General features: G+C 37.3%; 2 protein-coding genes across 4 annotated transcripts in view; one reads left to right on the top strand and one right to left on the bottom strand.

Annotated features, from left to right (window-relative positions):
• The window catches only part of ACTL6A (actin like 6A), a 28,742-nt gene extending 12,466 nt beyond the window's left edge, over positions 1–16,276 (top strand). For both annotated transcript variants that reach the window (XM_004424708.3, XM_087439978.1), the window contains exons 5-14: positions 478–575; positions 5,508–5,602; positions 5,914–6,020; positions 6,118–6,207; positions 7,827–7,888; positions 8,176–8,290; positions 8,446–8,526; positions 10,801–10,896; positions 13,675–13,761; positions 15,795–16,276. In XM_004424708.3, coding sequence (XP_004424765.1) covers positions 478–575; positions 5,508–5,602; positions 5,914–6,020; positions 6,118–6,207; positions 7,827–7,888; positions 8,176–8,290; positions 8,446–8,526; positions 10,801–10,896; positions 13,675–13,761; positions 15,795–15,875 — 912 coding nt within the window. In that variant the 3' untranslated portion in view covers positions 15,876–16,276. The remainder of the gene's footprint in view (positions 1–477; positions 576–5,507; positions 5,603–5,913; positions 6,021–6,117; positions 6,208–7,826; positions 7,889–8,175; positions 8,291–8,445; positions 8,527–10,800; positions 10,897–13,674; positions 13,762–15,794) is intronic.
• The window catches only part of MRPL47 (mitochondrial ribosomal protein L47), a 32,657-nt gene continuing 18,370 nt past the window's right edge, over positions 3,006–17,292 (bottom strand). The window contains exons 7-8 of one of the 2 annotated variants that reach the window (XM_087439980.1): positions 6,094–6,146; positions 3,006–3,040 (exon numbers count right to left, since the gene is read on the bottom strand). In XM_087439980.1, the coding sequence (XP_087296106.1) occupies positions 3,021–3,040; positions 6,094–6,146 (73 nt within the window). In that variant the 3' untranslated portion in view covers positions 3,006–3,020. Of the gene's footprint in view, positions 3,041–6,093; positions 6,147–15,793; positions 16,871–17,292 lie in introns of those variants that run through there. The other variant, XM_087439979.1, reaches the window with a different exon arrangement.

Genomic DNA, 17,292 nt, shown 5'->3' with positions numbered 1-17,292 from the left:
GGTGCAGAGTCAAAAGGGCTCAGAAGTCTAGCATAAAGATAATAAATTATCAATATTTCGTTGTTTCTAACCTCCAGTTTCTTTTATAAGTACCAACTGTAAGTGGGAGAATTTGGTGGTTTAAAATTCATATTTAGGATTTTGATTACTAGATTCACTGTTAAGGTTTAATAATACTTTATGTTTATAAGAATCTTGATTTCCCTATACTTTGAAAAGTCTGTAATTTCTAGAATTTATAGCAGCAGTTTTACTTATCATTAGGTAATAAATTTTAATTTATATTTACCTTATTTATTAAATTTATTTACAAATAAATAGAAATAAATATTATAAAGATTATTTTCCGTGGTATTTTATTCTATTTTTAATGTTTTACATCTTTGTTAATATAGTGCTGTAATGAATCTTGTGATATATCAACATTTTAGTTTTTAAACAATAAATAACTTGCATTTATTTTCCCCTCTTCTCAAGTGGAATACGAGAGCAAAGAGAGAGAAACTGACAGAGTTAATGTTTGAACACTACAACATCCCTGCATTCTTCCTTTGCAAAACTGCAGTTTTGACAGCGTATCCTTGAAAGAGTGATACTCAACTTTTCTTTAGAAGTGAATGTGGTGCCGCTAAAGGTGATGCCCCAGCAGCAAGACATGAGCCAATTCTTGCTTGTTCAGAAGTTTGGGGTTTTTTTCTCTCTTGCTTTTTAGCTGTCTGTCTTTTAGTATTTCTTATTGGAACTGATATACCAGAAGATACCAGAGGGAAATAGGAAAGAAACACTCAAATCTTGCTTTTAACAAGGTTTTTAAAAATTTTGTTTTTACAAGGGGAATGTAAATAGAAGGCAGTGTTTAACCCAGTTCAAAGATTGCCATGTCCATCTTCTCCAGTACCGTAGAAAAGTGGAAATTGGCTATAAATTCATTTAAGATTTAATCACCAAATATTTATTGCAAGCATATTAAGGGACAGACAATGAAATATTATGTCCTGATCTCAAAGAATTTGTAATATAATATTCTTGTTAAAAGCTAAATAACAGATTTAAATAGTACTTCAAAATAACATTGGAAAAAGTCATATAGAAGTACATGATTAATTTGAATTTTTTGTTTAGCAATTGTGGTAGTTCAGTGGAGAAACATAGTAGCCTGATCAAACCTTTATGAAGAAAATAGAAGGTAGTTGTATGATGTGGGGGAAAGAGCCCTATATTTAGAGTTCAAGTTGCAGTGCTTACCAATGGTGTGATCTTGAATTAGGTACTTAAAACCTGAGCTTCACTTTTTACTCATTTATCCTGTATACCTCCCTGGATTGCTGTAATATTTAAGTAAATTATATATATATATGAGAGAATCACTGGGGTAACTGTAATCTAACGTCTGTAGTGCTGTGTCTTGGAGATGACTTTAGCAAAAGTGTGGAGGTGGAAAGTGTAAGCGTTCGTTACAGTGACTTAGTTTATAGTTGAAGATTTATGTTAGACTTGAGGAGTTGTAAAAATAGGTTTAGGTCAGACTGTAGAGGCCTCACGTTAGATTTAAAAAATTTAGACTTTAGAGAACCATTGCAGGTTTTTCAGTAGAGGATGGAGAGTACTAGCAGACTCATTGTGCACACTGTCTCATTTAATTTTAATAATAACTCTGTCAGGAAACGGAGTCCAAGTAAGCAAACTGGTCTGTGTCCACAGTTTGAAAATGGCAGTCCTGAATTTGAACATAGGTCTGTTTGGCTGCTTCCTTACAAGGAGTGTGTAAACAGAATTGGGCATTGTTTTATTTTTTAACTTTTCATTATAGAAAATTTCTAACACAAGAGAAGGTAGAATATTATATTGAACCTCCTTGTGCCTATTGCCCAGGTTCAGCAATTTTCAACACGTAGCTAAGGGGTATTAGCCATAACTCCCCCACTCCCGCACCATGATTTTGAAGCAAATCCCAGACGTTATATAGTTTTATCCATAGAAACTTGAGCATGTATCTCTAAAAGATTGTTACCGTGTGTCTCTAAAAAGAAACAGACATAGCCACAATTTTTTTTAAACAGTTTAGCATATTTGAATCACCACCCAAACAACAAGGATCGTATGTTGTATTTGTTTGATATGTCTCTTTTGATGTGTAGGTTCTACTCCCCTCCCCCCTTTTTTTCCTTGTAATTTGTTTGTTAAGGGAAGTAGATTGTTAGTCTTGTAGAGTTTCCCACATTTCTGAATTTTGCTGACTGGTGTGCTTTTATGATGTTCTAGCCCAGTGGCTCTCAAACTTTCTACACCCACAGCTTTTATTTATGTGGATTTTATCTGGCAGTATTTATCATATTAGAAATTAAAACAGAAACTTAAAAATTATATTTTCTTATTATTATTTTAAGTAAATTAATAATAAATCAATTATATGTTAATATAAATAAAATATTTTAATGAAAAATAACTATGTTTTCCAGAACCAAAAAAATTAATGAGAAGAGTGGAGTTGTTTTACATTTTTTCAAATCTCTTTAAGTTGGGACTTAAAAGCAGAAATTCGAGTCTTGTATCTGGCTTTTGTGTCCAGGCTGTTGTGTATCACACATGACATTGCCTCTGGAAAACTCCCCTATGCACTCACGAGAGAATGACAGTGAAAACAAAATAACATCGGAGTATTATTCTAAAAATTATTTTCACTTCTCAAACATTATGGCCTCAGGACTCCTTTACACTTTAAAAATTACTGAGGACTCCAGAGAGCTTTTGTTTATGTGGGTTATATCTACCAATATTACTGTTTGCACAATTAAAACGAAGAATTCTTTTTAACATTTACTTAACTAGTTCCTTTAAAAATAACTAAAATAGACCCATTAATGTTAACACAAATAACATTTTTATGAAATAGATATATTTTCCAAAACAAAAATATTAGAAGAGTAGCATTGTTTTCTCTGACGTGATTGGTGGCTGGGGTCTCATATCGGCCAGCTCGGGCTCTGTCCTGTTGGCGCCTCAAGCTAGTAAGGAACGCTTCAGCTTTCTGCTGTCTGAGCTGCATGTTGTTGGAGAAAGCATTTAGTTAGGAAGGCAGCAAAATTACAGGACTCATGGGTACAGCTCTGTTTTTCAAGAGTAGATTACTCTCTGTTCTCTCTTTGCACTTTTTCGGGCTGCCTGAAGCCCTGCACTTGAATAGTTTAACGATCAGCCAGAGATCTGAGTAGATTTTACGCTCAGATTTTGGGTTTCAGCCCTTCTGTGGTTCTCTTTCTTCCAGGATTTCTACCGTAACTGTCCAGCTTTTCTCCCAGCCCTGAACTCCTTTCTCTGTTCATTCAAGGTGGTCGAGTGGCAGGTTTCCACCATTGCTGTCCTAAGCCATAGCCTTGTAGCTGGGGAGCACTTTCAGGCCAGGAAGCTGCAAATTTGCAGTTCTTACCCCTTCTAGTTGCAGTTTTACGATAATAACTTTTGGCTGAGTTTTGACTACTTTTGAACACTTTTCGTTATCTTAAAATGGTCATTTTAAATAATTTGTCCAGATTTTATAATTGCCATCTATAGGAGGGTTCACATACCTTTAATGCCACTTTTTAGTCTGCTGTTGCTGTATGGCTTCATACTAACTGAGATAGGATTAGTGTTTATGCATCTAGCTGGCCAGGGGTCAATAGAGTACCAGTAATAGCAACGATAAATCGCTAACCTGTCTTTCTGGCCACTTATTCTCAGATTTCTTTCCTCTGAGCATCTCTACCCATTGCTTGGTTTTCTGCCCTTAGCCCTTCATCTCTCATGACATGCTCTTTCTGGTTTAACATTTCCTTGGCTTCAGATACCAGTTACCCAGTGACAGATTACAAATCTATGTCTATATCCCAGATCTTTCTTGTGAGCTGCAGGCCTGCATCCAGCTGCCTACTAGAACTTTTTCTATTAGTTCTCTCTTTAAGCACTTTAAACTCATTATGTCCCAAACTAAATTTGTCTTCTCTTGTTTCGGATTTATTCCTTCTTCTGTGTATTGTCTGTCTCCCAGTTGCCCAGAACAGAAATCTTTCTCTCTCTTTTTTTTTTTGTGAGGAAGATCAGCCCTGAGCTAACATCCATGCTAATCCTCCTCTTTTTGCTGAGGAAGACCTGCTCTGAGCTAAGATCTATTGCCAGTCCTCCTCCTTTTTTTCCCCAAAGCCCCAGTAGATAGTTGTATGTCATAGTTGCACATCCTTCTAGTTGCTGTATGTGGGATGCGGCCTCAGCACGGCCGGAGAAGCGGTGCGTTGGTGCGCGCCCGGGATCCGAACCCAGGCCACTAGTAGCGGAGCGCGCGCGCTTAACCGCTAAGCCACAGGGCCGGCCCAGAAATCTATCTCCTTAACCCTTCATGTTTAGTCAGTCATCCAGCTCTCTATCCGCTGCCACTGCATTAGGTGCAAGCTGTTTCAGGGATTACTGCAGCCCTTCCTCTTCTCTTGCCCTTTCTTCACACTGCAGCTCCCGTAATCATTGTTAATTGCCAGCCCGCTTTAAACCAGAGTCATCTTCCCCCTCTTTCCTTCATTCTTTCAGGCTCTGCTGAACTGCTTGTGCTTCTCTGACCGCACCATGCTCTCTTGCCTCCTGGCCTTCCCACATGTTCCTGCTGTCCCTGTGTCCCCCTCCCCCACTTACACTTGGACTTCCCAGGGATTGGTTGGGTGGTCTCTCCTTTGCACCCCCCAGGGCATCCTGAGCTTTTTTTTTTTTTACAGCTTTACTGATCTCTACTTCAGTAAACAGGATATCCTTCAGGGCAGAGACAGTCTTGGTTCACCTTTATAAGGAATGCTAGTGCCAGATCTCCCTTGCCTCTTTCCTCCTTTATTAAGCACCAGACTCATCACTAGGCACATAGTAGATGCTCAGTACATATTTGATGACCCAGTGAGTGGCCTACTCCTCAGCATGGGTTTAGGACATTCGTGTGATACAGGCCTTTTGCAGCACAGAACTGTGGAAAGTGGGCTCAGCAGTATTCACTGGCTGTTGAATCCACCTCCAGTAGCTCTTCCCATTGAGTTGAGGGAGACGGGAACTGCCACTCAGCTGCCAAACTACTGAAATTGTTCTTCTTTAATCTGATGTGAGAGTGGTTTTTGTTCCTAGCTCAGCTGCCACAGTCTCCCACTGTTCTTACCACGTTTCTGTAGATTTTGTTAAATGCTTCTCAATTTGTTGTAAGCCCTTTGATCTGTCTGCAGAGACTTTGAACGATTGTGCTAATTTTGACCAGCTTAACAGATGGCTCTCTGGAATAAAGGTTTCCCCAAGTTCCTCACATCACCATTCTGGAAGTCCTGCCTGTTGTCATTTGTTTTTAAGTCAGAGTTATTTGCTACCAATTTTCATTCTTACATTTACTATAACATATTTTAAGCCCTAATGCACATGTTTAAAAATGCCTTAATAAAATCTTCCCTTTACACTAAACATTATTTTAGGAGCCTTGATACTTTCTTTTCCTTAATGCTTTAAACTAGATTTGCTAATGGTCGTTCTACTGGGCTTATTTTGGACAGTGGAGCCACTCACACCACTGCAATTCCAGTTCACGATGGCTATGTCCTTCAGCAAGGTAAATGTATTTAACCAGGGTGCTCTGAGAGGATGTTAGCTGTCATGAGGACATAGATAATGAAATAAAGCTATGATTCAGACTATCAAAGTATGTCAGTTTCCAAATAATGTCGTTTTTTTAAGAATGTTTTTTAAATCTTTAGTATATAATGTATATTTAAAACTGATGCATGGCTTCATTCATGCTTTGAGGGATAGTTCAGTTAATTCTACTTGAAAAAAATTATTCATATATAAATACACAGGGGAAATTTGTCTCAGGGAGTTTGGATTTAATGCTCTCTTAGCCTTGTTTAATCTGTTTCGTAGGCATTGTGAAATCCCCTCTTGCTGGAGACTTTATTACTATGCAGTGCAGAGAACTCTTCCAAGAAATGAATATAGAACTGATTCCTCCATATATGATTGCATCAAAAGTAAGTGATGATTGGATTTTCTTTTTGGAATTTATTTCCAACTCCCCACCCTTATTTTGTGAACTCTCTTAACTTAGTACATGCTCTTGGTATTCAGGAAGCTGTTCGTGAAGGATCTCCAGCAAACTGGAAAAGAAAAGAAAAGTTGCCGCAGGTTACGAGGTCTTGGCACAATTACATGTGTAACGTAAGTAACTCTTACTCTCTTTACGAAAGCATTACAGGCTGTGAGTCTTTGAATAGAACGTGAGCTTGTATTTTATAAAGTTTGTATTTTCAAACTTTATACATATATATTTTTTTTGTGTGTGAGGAAGATCAGCCCTGAGCTAACATCCATGCCAGTCCTCCTCTTTTTGCTGAGAAAGACTGGCCCTGAGCTAACATCCGTGCCCATTTTCCTCTACTTTATGTGGGATGCCACCACAGCATGGCCTGACAAGCGGTGTGTCAGTGTGCACCCAGGATCCGAACCCGGGTCGCCAGCAGTGGAGCCACACACACTTAACTGCTACACCATGGGGCTGGCCCATCAAACTTTATATTTTTAATAATATTTTACAAACAAAATTAATAGTCTTTTGGGGGAGGGTGCTTTTTATACTTGCCAAACAAATATCACAACAAACTATTATGTACTCATTTGGATTACTATGGTGAGACCTGGAAGAAACTTTGGTTTGGGGGTAACAAGCATTATGCTATTGTATACGTTTTTTAGCTAAGAAAATGGTTTTAGTCTGTAGAGATCTGCTAGTATGGCTCAGTTATGTTCTCTTTCCTAACCTCAATCAGCCATATAAAAAATGTGTTATTCACAAGAAGCCAACGAGAGATTCTCTTTACTAAAAAATCCATCCCTGAACTGTGACTTACTGATAGGGAGAGTGGTTAGTAAAACAGCCTCTCACACCACAGATATATATTCATTTCTAACAGTAAAAGGATATAAAAGTCATGATTTACTATAGCAGGGATATATCCTAACTGACAGCTTTTTGCACCTAAAGATAAAAGACTCTTCTGTGGATATTTGGTACAAGGAAAAATTGTGAAGATGATGAATAATTTTGCCTAGATATTCGACAGGATTTTTCCTTAGCAGCCCAGAGGTCGTATGTATTTCACAGCAGATTTTTTAACTGTTTTACACTATGTGCAATCATTAAAAGTTACATAAGATGCAGTGTATATGCATATGTATATATATGCAGGTAATGAAATCTTGCTTCTAAGTCTAAGCTTATTTTTAAGGAAAAACCAGTGTTCTGAAACCAGATTTGTCATGCAGGACTATGGCACAAAGGTTCCCAATTGTTTTTAGCTCATCATTGTTCCGTAACTGTTTAATTTAAATGTTATATAATTTAGTTTCTTTTTTTTTTTTTTTTTTAAAGATTTTTTATTTATTTTTTGCCCCCAAAGCCCCAGTAGATAGTTGTATGTCACAGCTGCACACCCTTCTAGTTGCTGTATGTGAGACTCGGCCTCAGGATGGACAGAGAAGTGGTGCCTCGATGCGCACCCGGGATCCGAACCCGGGCCGCCAGCATCGCAGCGCGCGCACTTAACCACCAAGCCACAGGGCCGGCCCTATAATTTAGTTTCTAATGCAAATGTTTAGAATTGGGTTCCTTAATACTCAGAGTCCTTGCTGGGTAGATTTATACCCTTGAAATGACTTACCTATCCAGGAATGTGGTTCATTTTCATTAAGAAAAGTATTTTCAGTAAAATGTTACGAAAGTATAGATTGCAAAGACAAATCTCAATAACCTTGTTTCTTAAACTTGTTTTTTTCCATAGTGTGTTATCCAGGATTTTCAAGCTTCAGTACTTCAAGTGTCAGATTCAACTTACGATGAACAGTATGTTTTCTTATTTTGTATGCAAGACTTATAATTGAATAGCTCATTAAAACTTTTATATGAATCATTTTAAAAACTACTTCATAAATGAGGAAAGATTGATTTATTTAGTTAAAAAAACTCAGAATATGCTTGACTGGTCTAAAGGTAAAAAGTTAAGAAATATTGCATAACATTTTTAAAGAAAAGAAGATATTCTCACTCTGCTTTCTTACAAGTTGATGACTCCTTAGTAGTTTATAATTTTGAAGAGGATTGTTTTTGTCTTTTGTTTACTATGTCTTTAGAGTAGCTGCACAGATGCCAACTGTTCATTATGAATTCCCCAATGGCTACAACTGTGATTTTGGAGCAGAACGGTTAAAGATTCCGGAAGGATTATTTGACCCTTCCAATGTAAAGGTATGAAAGCTTATTTCATAATTAGTTTGGCTTTTCATGTATATGTAAAGATCTTGTGTAATTATAAAACCTAAATAAGATGGACTAAATTTTTTTGGATGTGCTTTATTGCTTGAAGTTCTTCTATGTGACTACTCATTTTTATTTTGTTGTAGGGATTATCAGGAAATACAATGCTGGGAGTCAGTCATGTTGTCACCACAAGTGTTGGAATGTGTGATATTGACATCAGACCAGTAAGTGCCAATCTCCTGTTTATGGCAGAAAGGTATCTTTTAGGGCAGTGAAATGCCCCCAAATCATTATTTAAGTTGGCAACTTTGGCCATTGACTTTGAAGTCCATTTTATAACAGAATATGAAAAAAAATGAAGTACTAGAAAAGGAAAAATGCAGAACTCAAGAGATGTGAGTCCAGAGTAGTAGCTATGGGTCATGTGTGGCAATTTAAATTAAAATAAATAAAAATTTAAAATTCAGTTCTTCAGTTGCTCTATCCACATTATAAATTATAATTATATTATAAATGTGGCTCCTAGCTACTGTATGACAGTGCAGATGTAGAACATTTCCATCGTCACAGAAGGTTCTTTTAGGCAGTGCTGTTCTAGAGATTTCTTTTTTTTTGTGAGGAAGATCAGCCCTGAGCTAACATCCGTGCTAATCCTCCTCTTTTTGCTGATGAAGACCGGCTCTGAGCTAACATCTATTGCCAATCCTCCTCCTTTTTTTTTCCCCCCAAAGCCCCAGTAGATGGTTGTATGTCATAGTTGCACATCCTTCTAGTTGCTGTACGTGGGACTCGGCCTCAGCATGGCCGGAGAAGCGGTGCGTTGGTGTGCACCCAGGATCCGAACCCGGGCCGCCAGTAGCGGAGCGCGCGCACTTAACCACTAAGCCACTGGGCCAGCCCTAGAGATTTCTTAAAATGTAACAAACAAAAATATATATTATTGGTGATTTTTCTTGTATATAGTACAGTTTCACGACTTTTATTTTTCAAGAAGGTGTAGTTTGAATTATGTAACTTTTACATGGAGTTTAGTTTAGATGATCATCTTGCCTTCATATTTTTTGTGCTTTGCCAAGTTTTAAATACTAACTCTGTATTTTATACCATACTGATTATTAGGTTGATTATATCTTATTTAAACCCTAGGTTCAATTTGTAGCCAACATTTGTAGGCTCAATTTTATTTGAGTTAATTCATTTGCTTAGAGCATAGTGCTAATGGCTAAGTGTGTATAAAAAGCCATGTTATTCAAAAAAGACTTCTGGGTGGCTAAGAAAAATGTTCTTTAGCTCAACTAGTCACCTAGCAGGCATGTGCTGCTTCTAGGACACTAGGAGTGTAAGTATGGCATTTTTTAGTTCACACTTGAAGCCACTTTTGAGGGAAGGCAATTGAATTAAAGGACATTTACTGTAAGACAGTGATAACTTTCTGTTTTTAGTGAGATTTCTCCTTTTAACTAATGTTGATTGTAGAAGAGATGCTTCTGTATTCCATTTTCTCTTTCAAAATTTAGATGATTTGGACATTTGGAATAAATTTTTAAAATATGAACTTAGCCACTAAAAAAGCAGGCTGACATTTAACTTTCTGATGCATACGCACAAATTAGAGGTAAATATACTCCTTATAAGTAGGAATTTATTTTTATTTGCCAAGGCCTCAGCATGTGGATTTTGAAAAAGCTCCCCACATGGTTCTGATGCACACCCTGCAGAAGAGAAAGGTCACAGTCATTTTGGCCAGGAATATTGTTAGAGTAGGCATTGTCCATCATAACCATTAAATAATCTTATTGTCTAGTTTTAAATACCATAACTTCTAGATGAACATTCTAAGATGAAGTTATTATAAAACATGTCTCTAATTAAATATTGGCAGCCATCTGCCAAAAAATTATGATTGGGCTTTAGAATAATTGGTTTAAGTTAGTGGTTCTTAAACTTTAATACACATTAGAAAAATCTGGAGAGTTTTATTTTATTTATTTATTTATTTTAAAAAAGCTTCTGTTGAAATTATAATTTTATTTATTTATTTTTCCCCCAAAGCCCCAGTAGGTAGTTGCATGTCATAGTTGCACATCCTTCTAGTTGCTGCACGTGGGACGCGGCCTCAGCATGGCCAGAGAAGCGGTGCGTCGGCGCGCGCCCGGGATCCGAACCCGGGCCGCCAGCATCGCAGTGCGCGCACTTAACCGCTAAGCCACGGGGCCGGCCCTGGAGAGTTTTAAACAAACTAACGAAAACTTTGCCTGGACCCCATCCCCAGAGATTTTTATTTATTTGCTCCACAGCATTGGTGTTTTAAAAGCTCCCTAAATGAGTTGAATGTGCAGCCAGGATTGAGAACCACTGGATTAAGCTACTAGGTCTACATAGAAGTAAAAAAGTTTAAAAAGAAAGGGAAAATTGTAGTGGAGGACGTGGTTTTATTTGTAGTTGTTTAAAATTGTTGGAAACATTTGGAACTAATTTATTTTTGTTTTTTATCCTAGGGTCTCTATGGCAGTGTTATAGTGGCAGGAGGAAACACGCTAATACAGAGCTTTACCGACAGGCTGAACAGAGAGCTCTCTCAGAAAACTCCTCCCGTAAGTTCTGTCTGTTGTTTAGTGGTGGTCTTCTGTCATATGTGTCCTCGCTGCTGGTGTAATTTTATACATAAAGCTTGTTTTTCAGTAGCTTGATATTTTGTGTGTGGCTGGTACAGTATTACTTAAATCAAGTTAATATCCCTTATAAATCAATTTTTCCTACGTGACAGTAATTACTCTTGTACTGTTTGAATCTCATTTTATTCATTGATTCCATACTTAAGTACCTATAGTCTGCTAGGCAGTAGGGGTATAAAATACAGTCCCTGCCCACCAAGGGCTCGGTCTGCTAGGAGGAATAGACATGCAAAAAATAAAGACCGAAATATGCTAAGTGGTTCAGTATGTCATGAACCAGGCACTCATGGGAACACTGAGGAGCAAGCACTTAACTCGCTAGGAGAATCAGAGGGAAGCTTCATAAAGAAGCTGTTTGAATGAATAGGAGTTCATGGTAATTTATGAAAGGACATCTAGGTGGAGGGAATACCATGTGTCACATATGAAAGGAAGATGGTATATTCCAGTATTTCAAAGTAGTTGGCTTATAGTCTGTACAGTGAGGAGAGCAATATGGCTGGAAAGATGGATGGTGCCTTAGTTTCCCAGGGTAACAAAATACCACAAACTGGGTGGCTTAAAACAACAGAAATTTATCATCTCTCTTTTCTGGAAGCTAGAGGTCTGAAATCACCATGTTAGCAGGGCCATGCTCTCTGAAACCTACAGAAGAGAATCAGTCCTTCCTTCTTTCTAGCATCTGATGGTTTGCTAGCAATCCTTGGCGTTTCTTGGATTCAGCTACAGTACTTCAGTCTCTCTCTCTTTGTCATATGGCATTCTTCCCTCATGGGTCTGTTTTCTTCTTTTAAGAATTCTGGGGGCTGGCCCCGTGGTGTAGCAGTTAAGTGCACGCGCTCCGCTGCTGGCGGCCTGGGTTCGGATCCTGGGCATGCACCGATGCACCGCTTGTCAAGCCATGCTGTGGTGGTGTCCCACATAAAGTGAAGGAAGATAGGCATGGACATTAGCTCAGGGCCCGTCTTGTTCAGCAAAAAGAGGAGGATTGGCATGGATGTTCGCTCAGGGCTGATCTTCCTCACAAAAAAAAAAAAAAAAAAAAAGATTTCCAGTCATATTGGATTAAGGGCCCACCCTACTCCAATATGACCTCATCTTAATTTGTATCTTAATTATATCTACAAAGACCCTATTTCTAAATTAGGTCACATTCACAGGTACAAGGGATTAGAACTTAAACATATCTCTTTGGGGGATACAGTTCAACCCACAGAGATAGGTACTAGGTCATGTGGCTTATTAATAGCAAACTTACAGGATAAAATTTGGCAAGGGACTGAAGAGCTCCTCATGTTTATTTTAAAAAGATCACTGGATGCATTGTGATAACTTTTAAAAGAATAGAAAAACCTGATTTGGGGAGAAGGTAATTTACATGGTAAATTGATAACAAAGTAGCAGTCATAATCTTTAGATTTTAAAACTTCTATCAAGCAGTTTTTGTAAGGTATTCTGTACTAAATATTACATTTTAAAAAACTTAGTAGGGGTTACATAGGCCCTAACAGTATCTATAGAATTTGTATATTTGATAGTTTTTTGGTTTATCATATAAAGGGATGTTTTACATATGCCACATTTTTATAAGTATTATTAAATATTGATATAGGCACAAGATTGACACCTGCTTTATATTTACAACATTCTTGGAGATATGGTCTGATCTGGAATATACCTTAATTATAGTACTAATCATTAGATTTCATAGAAAGTCCTAGAATAACGAATATAGACATGGGCTGTCCAAGGTCTGGTCAAGACCAGTTAGGTACTATCCTTGTCCTTTAGGAGGCAATTAAAAATCAATGAAGTAACAGGAAAGAAATTCTATTGTATATCAACCAGTTCCTCACCTACAGAAACCCATGTTCATCCCTCCTGCTCCCAGCATCCCTCCCACCCATACCATATACTGCCCCCCGCCACACGCACATTTATTTCACTGTGAAAAAGACTCATACCATATGATCATGTATAGAATAATTGGAAAGTATCAACAATTTAAGAACTGTCCCCAGAAACAAATTCCTAGGTAGGGGGAAAAAAATCTCTCGATAAAGGAAGTGAGATAGGGATAGTGCTGAGCCATAAAACCATGTTTATCAAGAGAGAGTGTGAGTTCAAAACAGAAGCACTCATGTGGAAGGAAAGCAGTACGAAGAAGAAACATACCTGCAATCTGATGGCTGTGTTTTGATTTGGAAGTGGGGGAGGGGGTGGTGAACTAAGATAGGAGGGATTAGGATAGCACAAAGGCCTAAACAAGTAGTTAGCAAGTTGAGGAGGAGTATGGAAAGGGCGGCAGGTTGGGATGATAACTGTCACTTGGCGTTGGAAGAAATGCAATAATATATGAAGCACTTAGCACAGTACAATGATTTATAGTAAGCATTAGGTACATTTGCTGTTCTAGGGTATAAATTGTGAATTCCATCCTCTTTAAGTATGCAGTTTTCTGAGGTTTGCATAATTTATTTTCTTATTAAATTTTACACATTAAAAGCCATAATCAATGTACTTAGAAAATCTATACAGTAGTTCAACCTATGCCTATTAGACTAGCTATTGCAAAATAATCATGTATAATCAGTTTGAACCAGAGTCATTAAGAAGTCATCAAAATCGAATTTCCTAAGTTGAGTCTGCCTATTTTATTTGATTGTACTAATACTTATTCTTCCCTCTCTATTTTAGAGTATGCGGTTGAAATTGATTGCAAATAATACAACAGTGGAACGGAGGTTTAGTTCATGGATCGGTGGCTCCATTCTAGCTTCTTTGGTTAGTAAACTACTTTGCAAAATACTTAAAAATTCTTATTGAATGATTTAACTTAAAGGTACCACTGAAAATACTAAATTTAGTAAAAACTAAAAATAATTCCAGTATATCATTTATCTTTGCATGTTATAACTATCAAATGAGTAGAGGACCTAATACCACCTTTACATGTTCTAATATAACAAAATACTCCATTGCCTTATTAGTGGATATTTGTCAGCCTAATTTCAATTTCTTCTCTCAAACAGAGATGGGAATTTGTTATCTTATTCATGCCTTTTCTAATAATACTCCCATTGGCACTGGTCATGACTTATTTGCAGCACATTTAAAATTAAATCATTCCTTCTCGGGTTCTGGTTGCTCCCTGGCCTGTTGGTGAGGTAGAGCAAGTCAGGAATTGGTTCTTGGGGCCAATGGTGAAGTCATGGTGCTGGGTTTTGCATGTTGCTTAGACTGGTGCCTGCCTTGAACTTGGAGAAAAAGTCCTTATCCTTATCTGCACCCTAGACTCGGAGAATTCCCCCCTCACCTCAGCGCAGCCAAAGTAAATGTCACCAAGTACTTATGCTAAACATTTTTAAGCTATTATGTTTGTAACTGTCCGTTTATATATTTCTTGTCTATGTTCTATTTCCAGTCTTTTAATAGATCTTAGATCAAAACTGGATACCATGTATGAATCCACTTGAATAATGATAAGGAATGGATTTCTCCTGCTTACACGTCTTATTATTAATGTGGCCCAGGTTCCTTCCTCCCTTCACCTTCTATGTTTATTGGGTATAGTGCTTGTGTCCTATTGTGTATTAATGTGGCCCAGGTCACTTCCCTCCTTTCACCTTCTATGTTTATTGGGTATAGTGATTGTGTACTATCGTGTGTACTTGCAAAACTTTACCCCAGTTCTGATGAGCACTTTTGAGATCTAAATGTTACCATTAATCAAGTGCTAGAACATCTCTTCACCTGTGTACGAGGCTCAAGCCTTCCAACAATTTCTATTATTGCCTTAAGGTTGGCACCAAGCCACCCTAGCCAAACCCTCCGTCTTCCTTTCACAGCCATTTTCTAAATCCTCATGACAGTGTAATGGGTATAGAAAGATTTAATATTCTTTCTGACCTTAGGCAAGACTGAATACAGATGGTCCCCAACTTAAGGATGGTTCGACTTAACGAGTTTTCCACTTTACCGTGGTGCGAGAGCGATATGCATTCAGTAGAAACTGTACTTTGAAGGTGATCTTTTTCTGGGTTTGCAGTATGCTGTATGATACTCTCTTGTGATGCTGGGCAGTGGCTGTGGCAGCTCCCAGTCAGCCAATCACGGGGCTAAACAACTGATAAACTTCCAACCATTCTCTTCTTCACTTTCAGTACAGTATTCAGTAAATTACATGAGATATTCAACACTTTATTATAAAATACTTTGTTAGATGATTTTGCCCAACTGTAGGCTAATGTAAGTCTTCTGAGCTTTGTTAGGGTAGGTTAGGCTAAGCTATGATGTTAGGCAGGTTAGGTGTATTAAATGCAGTTTTGACTTAGAGTATTTTCAACTTAGGACAGGTTTATTGGGGCGTAACCACGTCGTAAGTTGAGGAAGATCAGTAGGAGGAGGGCAGAAATAAGGGGTAATGGATTACTATTTTGAGGGAGGGGTTGAAGAGTTCTTCAAAGGTTAGGAGTTGTAAAAATAAAGACATTAAAAAAGTATTTTCTGGGGCCAGCCTGGTGGTGTAGCAGTTAAGTTCATGTGTTCTGCTTTGGTGGCCGGGGGTTCACCGGTTTGGATCCTGGGCACAGACCTACTCACTGCTCATCAAGCCATGCTGAGGTGGCGTCCCACATAGAAGAGCTACAACTCTCACAACTGTGATACACAACTGTGTACTGGGGCTTTGGGGAGAAAAAAGAAAAAGGAAGAGTGGAAACAGATGTTAGCACAGGGCCAATCTTCCTCAAAAAAAAAAAAAAAGTTATTTTCTAATAAAAAAGCACAATTATATAATTTTTCTTTCCATTTTGCAGGGCACCTTTCAGCAGATGTGGATTTCCAAACAAGAATATGAAGAAGGAGGGAAGCAGTGTGTAGAAAGGAAATGCCCTTGAAAAGAGTTCCCAAACCCCTACCTTCCTGTGTCACCTTACGTTTCATAGCTTTAGTATACTCAGGAAAAGAATGACCATCTTTTATAGAATGTTTATACATTTTTGCATATTTCAATTTCCACTTAAATTTTTTAAGGCTTTAACTGGCTCTATAAATTAAAATAAGTTTGTGCTTTCCTTGAAATGCACTTATTCTTATTACAAGCATTTTATAATTTTGTATAAATATCTATTTTCTCTAAATATTTTGCTTTCAGTAAAATGCTTTCCAACTCTCTTTAGTATATTAATTACCAGTGGATTGGTAGAATTGCTTTTTATTGACTAGTAAAACTTACTGCCTATGCTTTTTACCTTAGGCTTGCAAAATTAAATAAAAATTACTAGCCATTCCAGAAATACTTTTTTGGACTGTTGTGTGTTGTGACTTGCTACTTTAAGTACTAAATGTATTTATCATTATTTTGAGTGAAAGTACTTACTATTTATTAACAGTAGTATCCAAACCCCCTTCATAGCCTATTAACAATAGTAGTTAAAATGCTACCTGAATTCCAAAAACTATCCTATTGCCTTTGCTGTAGCAGTTGACATCACTTCCTCATTCTAAGATACAGGTAATAATAAAGTCTAATTAGATGTCAGAATTTACAAAATGGGAATTTAATCTGAACTTTATACCTGGTTTTTAAAAAAATTTGGTAGAAGCGTGACCACTTCCAGAATTTGCATGTCATATTAACATTTAAAACAGTTGATAATCATTTGACTAAAAACACAATTTCCTTATAAACCACTTAATATATATTTACTTTTGTATATAGACTGTTATCCAAGAAAAACCAAATGGTAAATTAAGAGTTCAGACATCTTAGACAAGACTTGACTTCTGGGCTTTAGAAAGATGTGGAAACTTTTCCTGAAGAAATTGTTCTTTCTTTTTCTCTAAACTTTTCTTCCTTGCTTCGATGCGGGCTTGTTTCTCAAGTCTCAGTCTAGAATAATAAAAGCATGACAGCAATTTTATAAAACTATTTCCGTTACTCAATACTATCAAAATATGTACAAATCAGTTACATAAAGGCCTCATGCCAGTCTTTGTATTAGGTGTGTCATGGACATTATTAACCTTGAACAATCACTGTAATCTACACAAGTCAAAGATAAATGTGAAATCAAAAGCATCTGTATGCCTACACCAGTTCTCCTTCCCATCTCCTGACTGGAAAGAATGAACAGATCTTGTGAGCCCATAACAGACTGTCCTACGTTTCTACCTTATTTTAGAAACACTGTAATTTTATTGACTACATTAGATTTTTTACATCCTGAGATATAGCCTAAGACTTTTAGGAGTTGTCTAATTTCAAACAGCCTTTAGTCTAGCACATCATTTCCCCTACAACAGAGAGAATAA

The sequence above is a fragment of the Ceratotherium simum genome, chromosome 15 (assembly GCF_057802395.1).
Source record: "Ceratotherium simum simum isolate JZ-2026a chromosome 15, ASM5780239v1, whole genome shotgun sequence".
NCBI lineage: Eukaryota > Metazoa > Chordata > Mammalia > Perissodactyla > Rhinocerotidae > Ceratotherium > Ceratotherium simum.
This window is presented reverse-complemented; position numbering and strand designations above follow the sequence as displayed.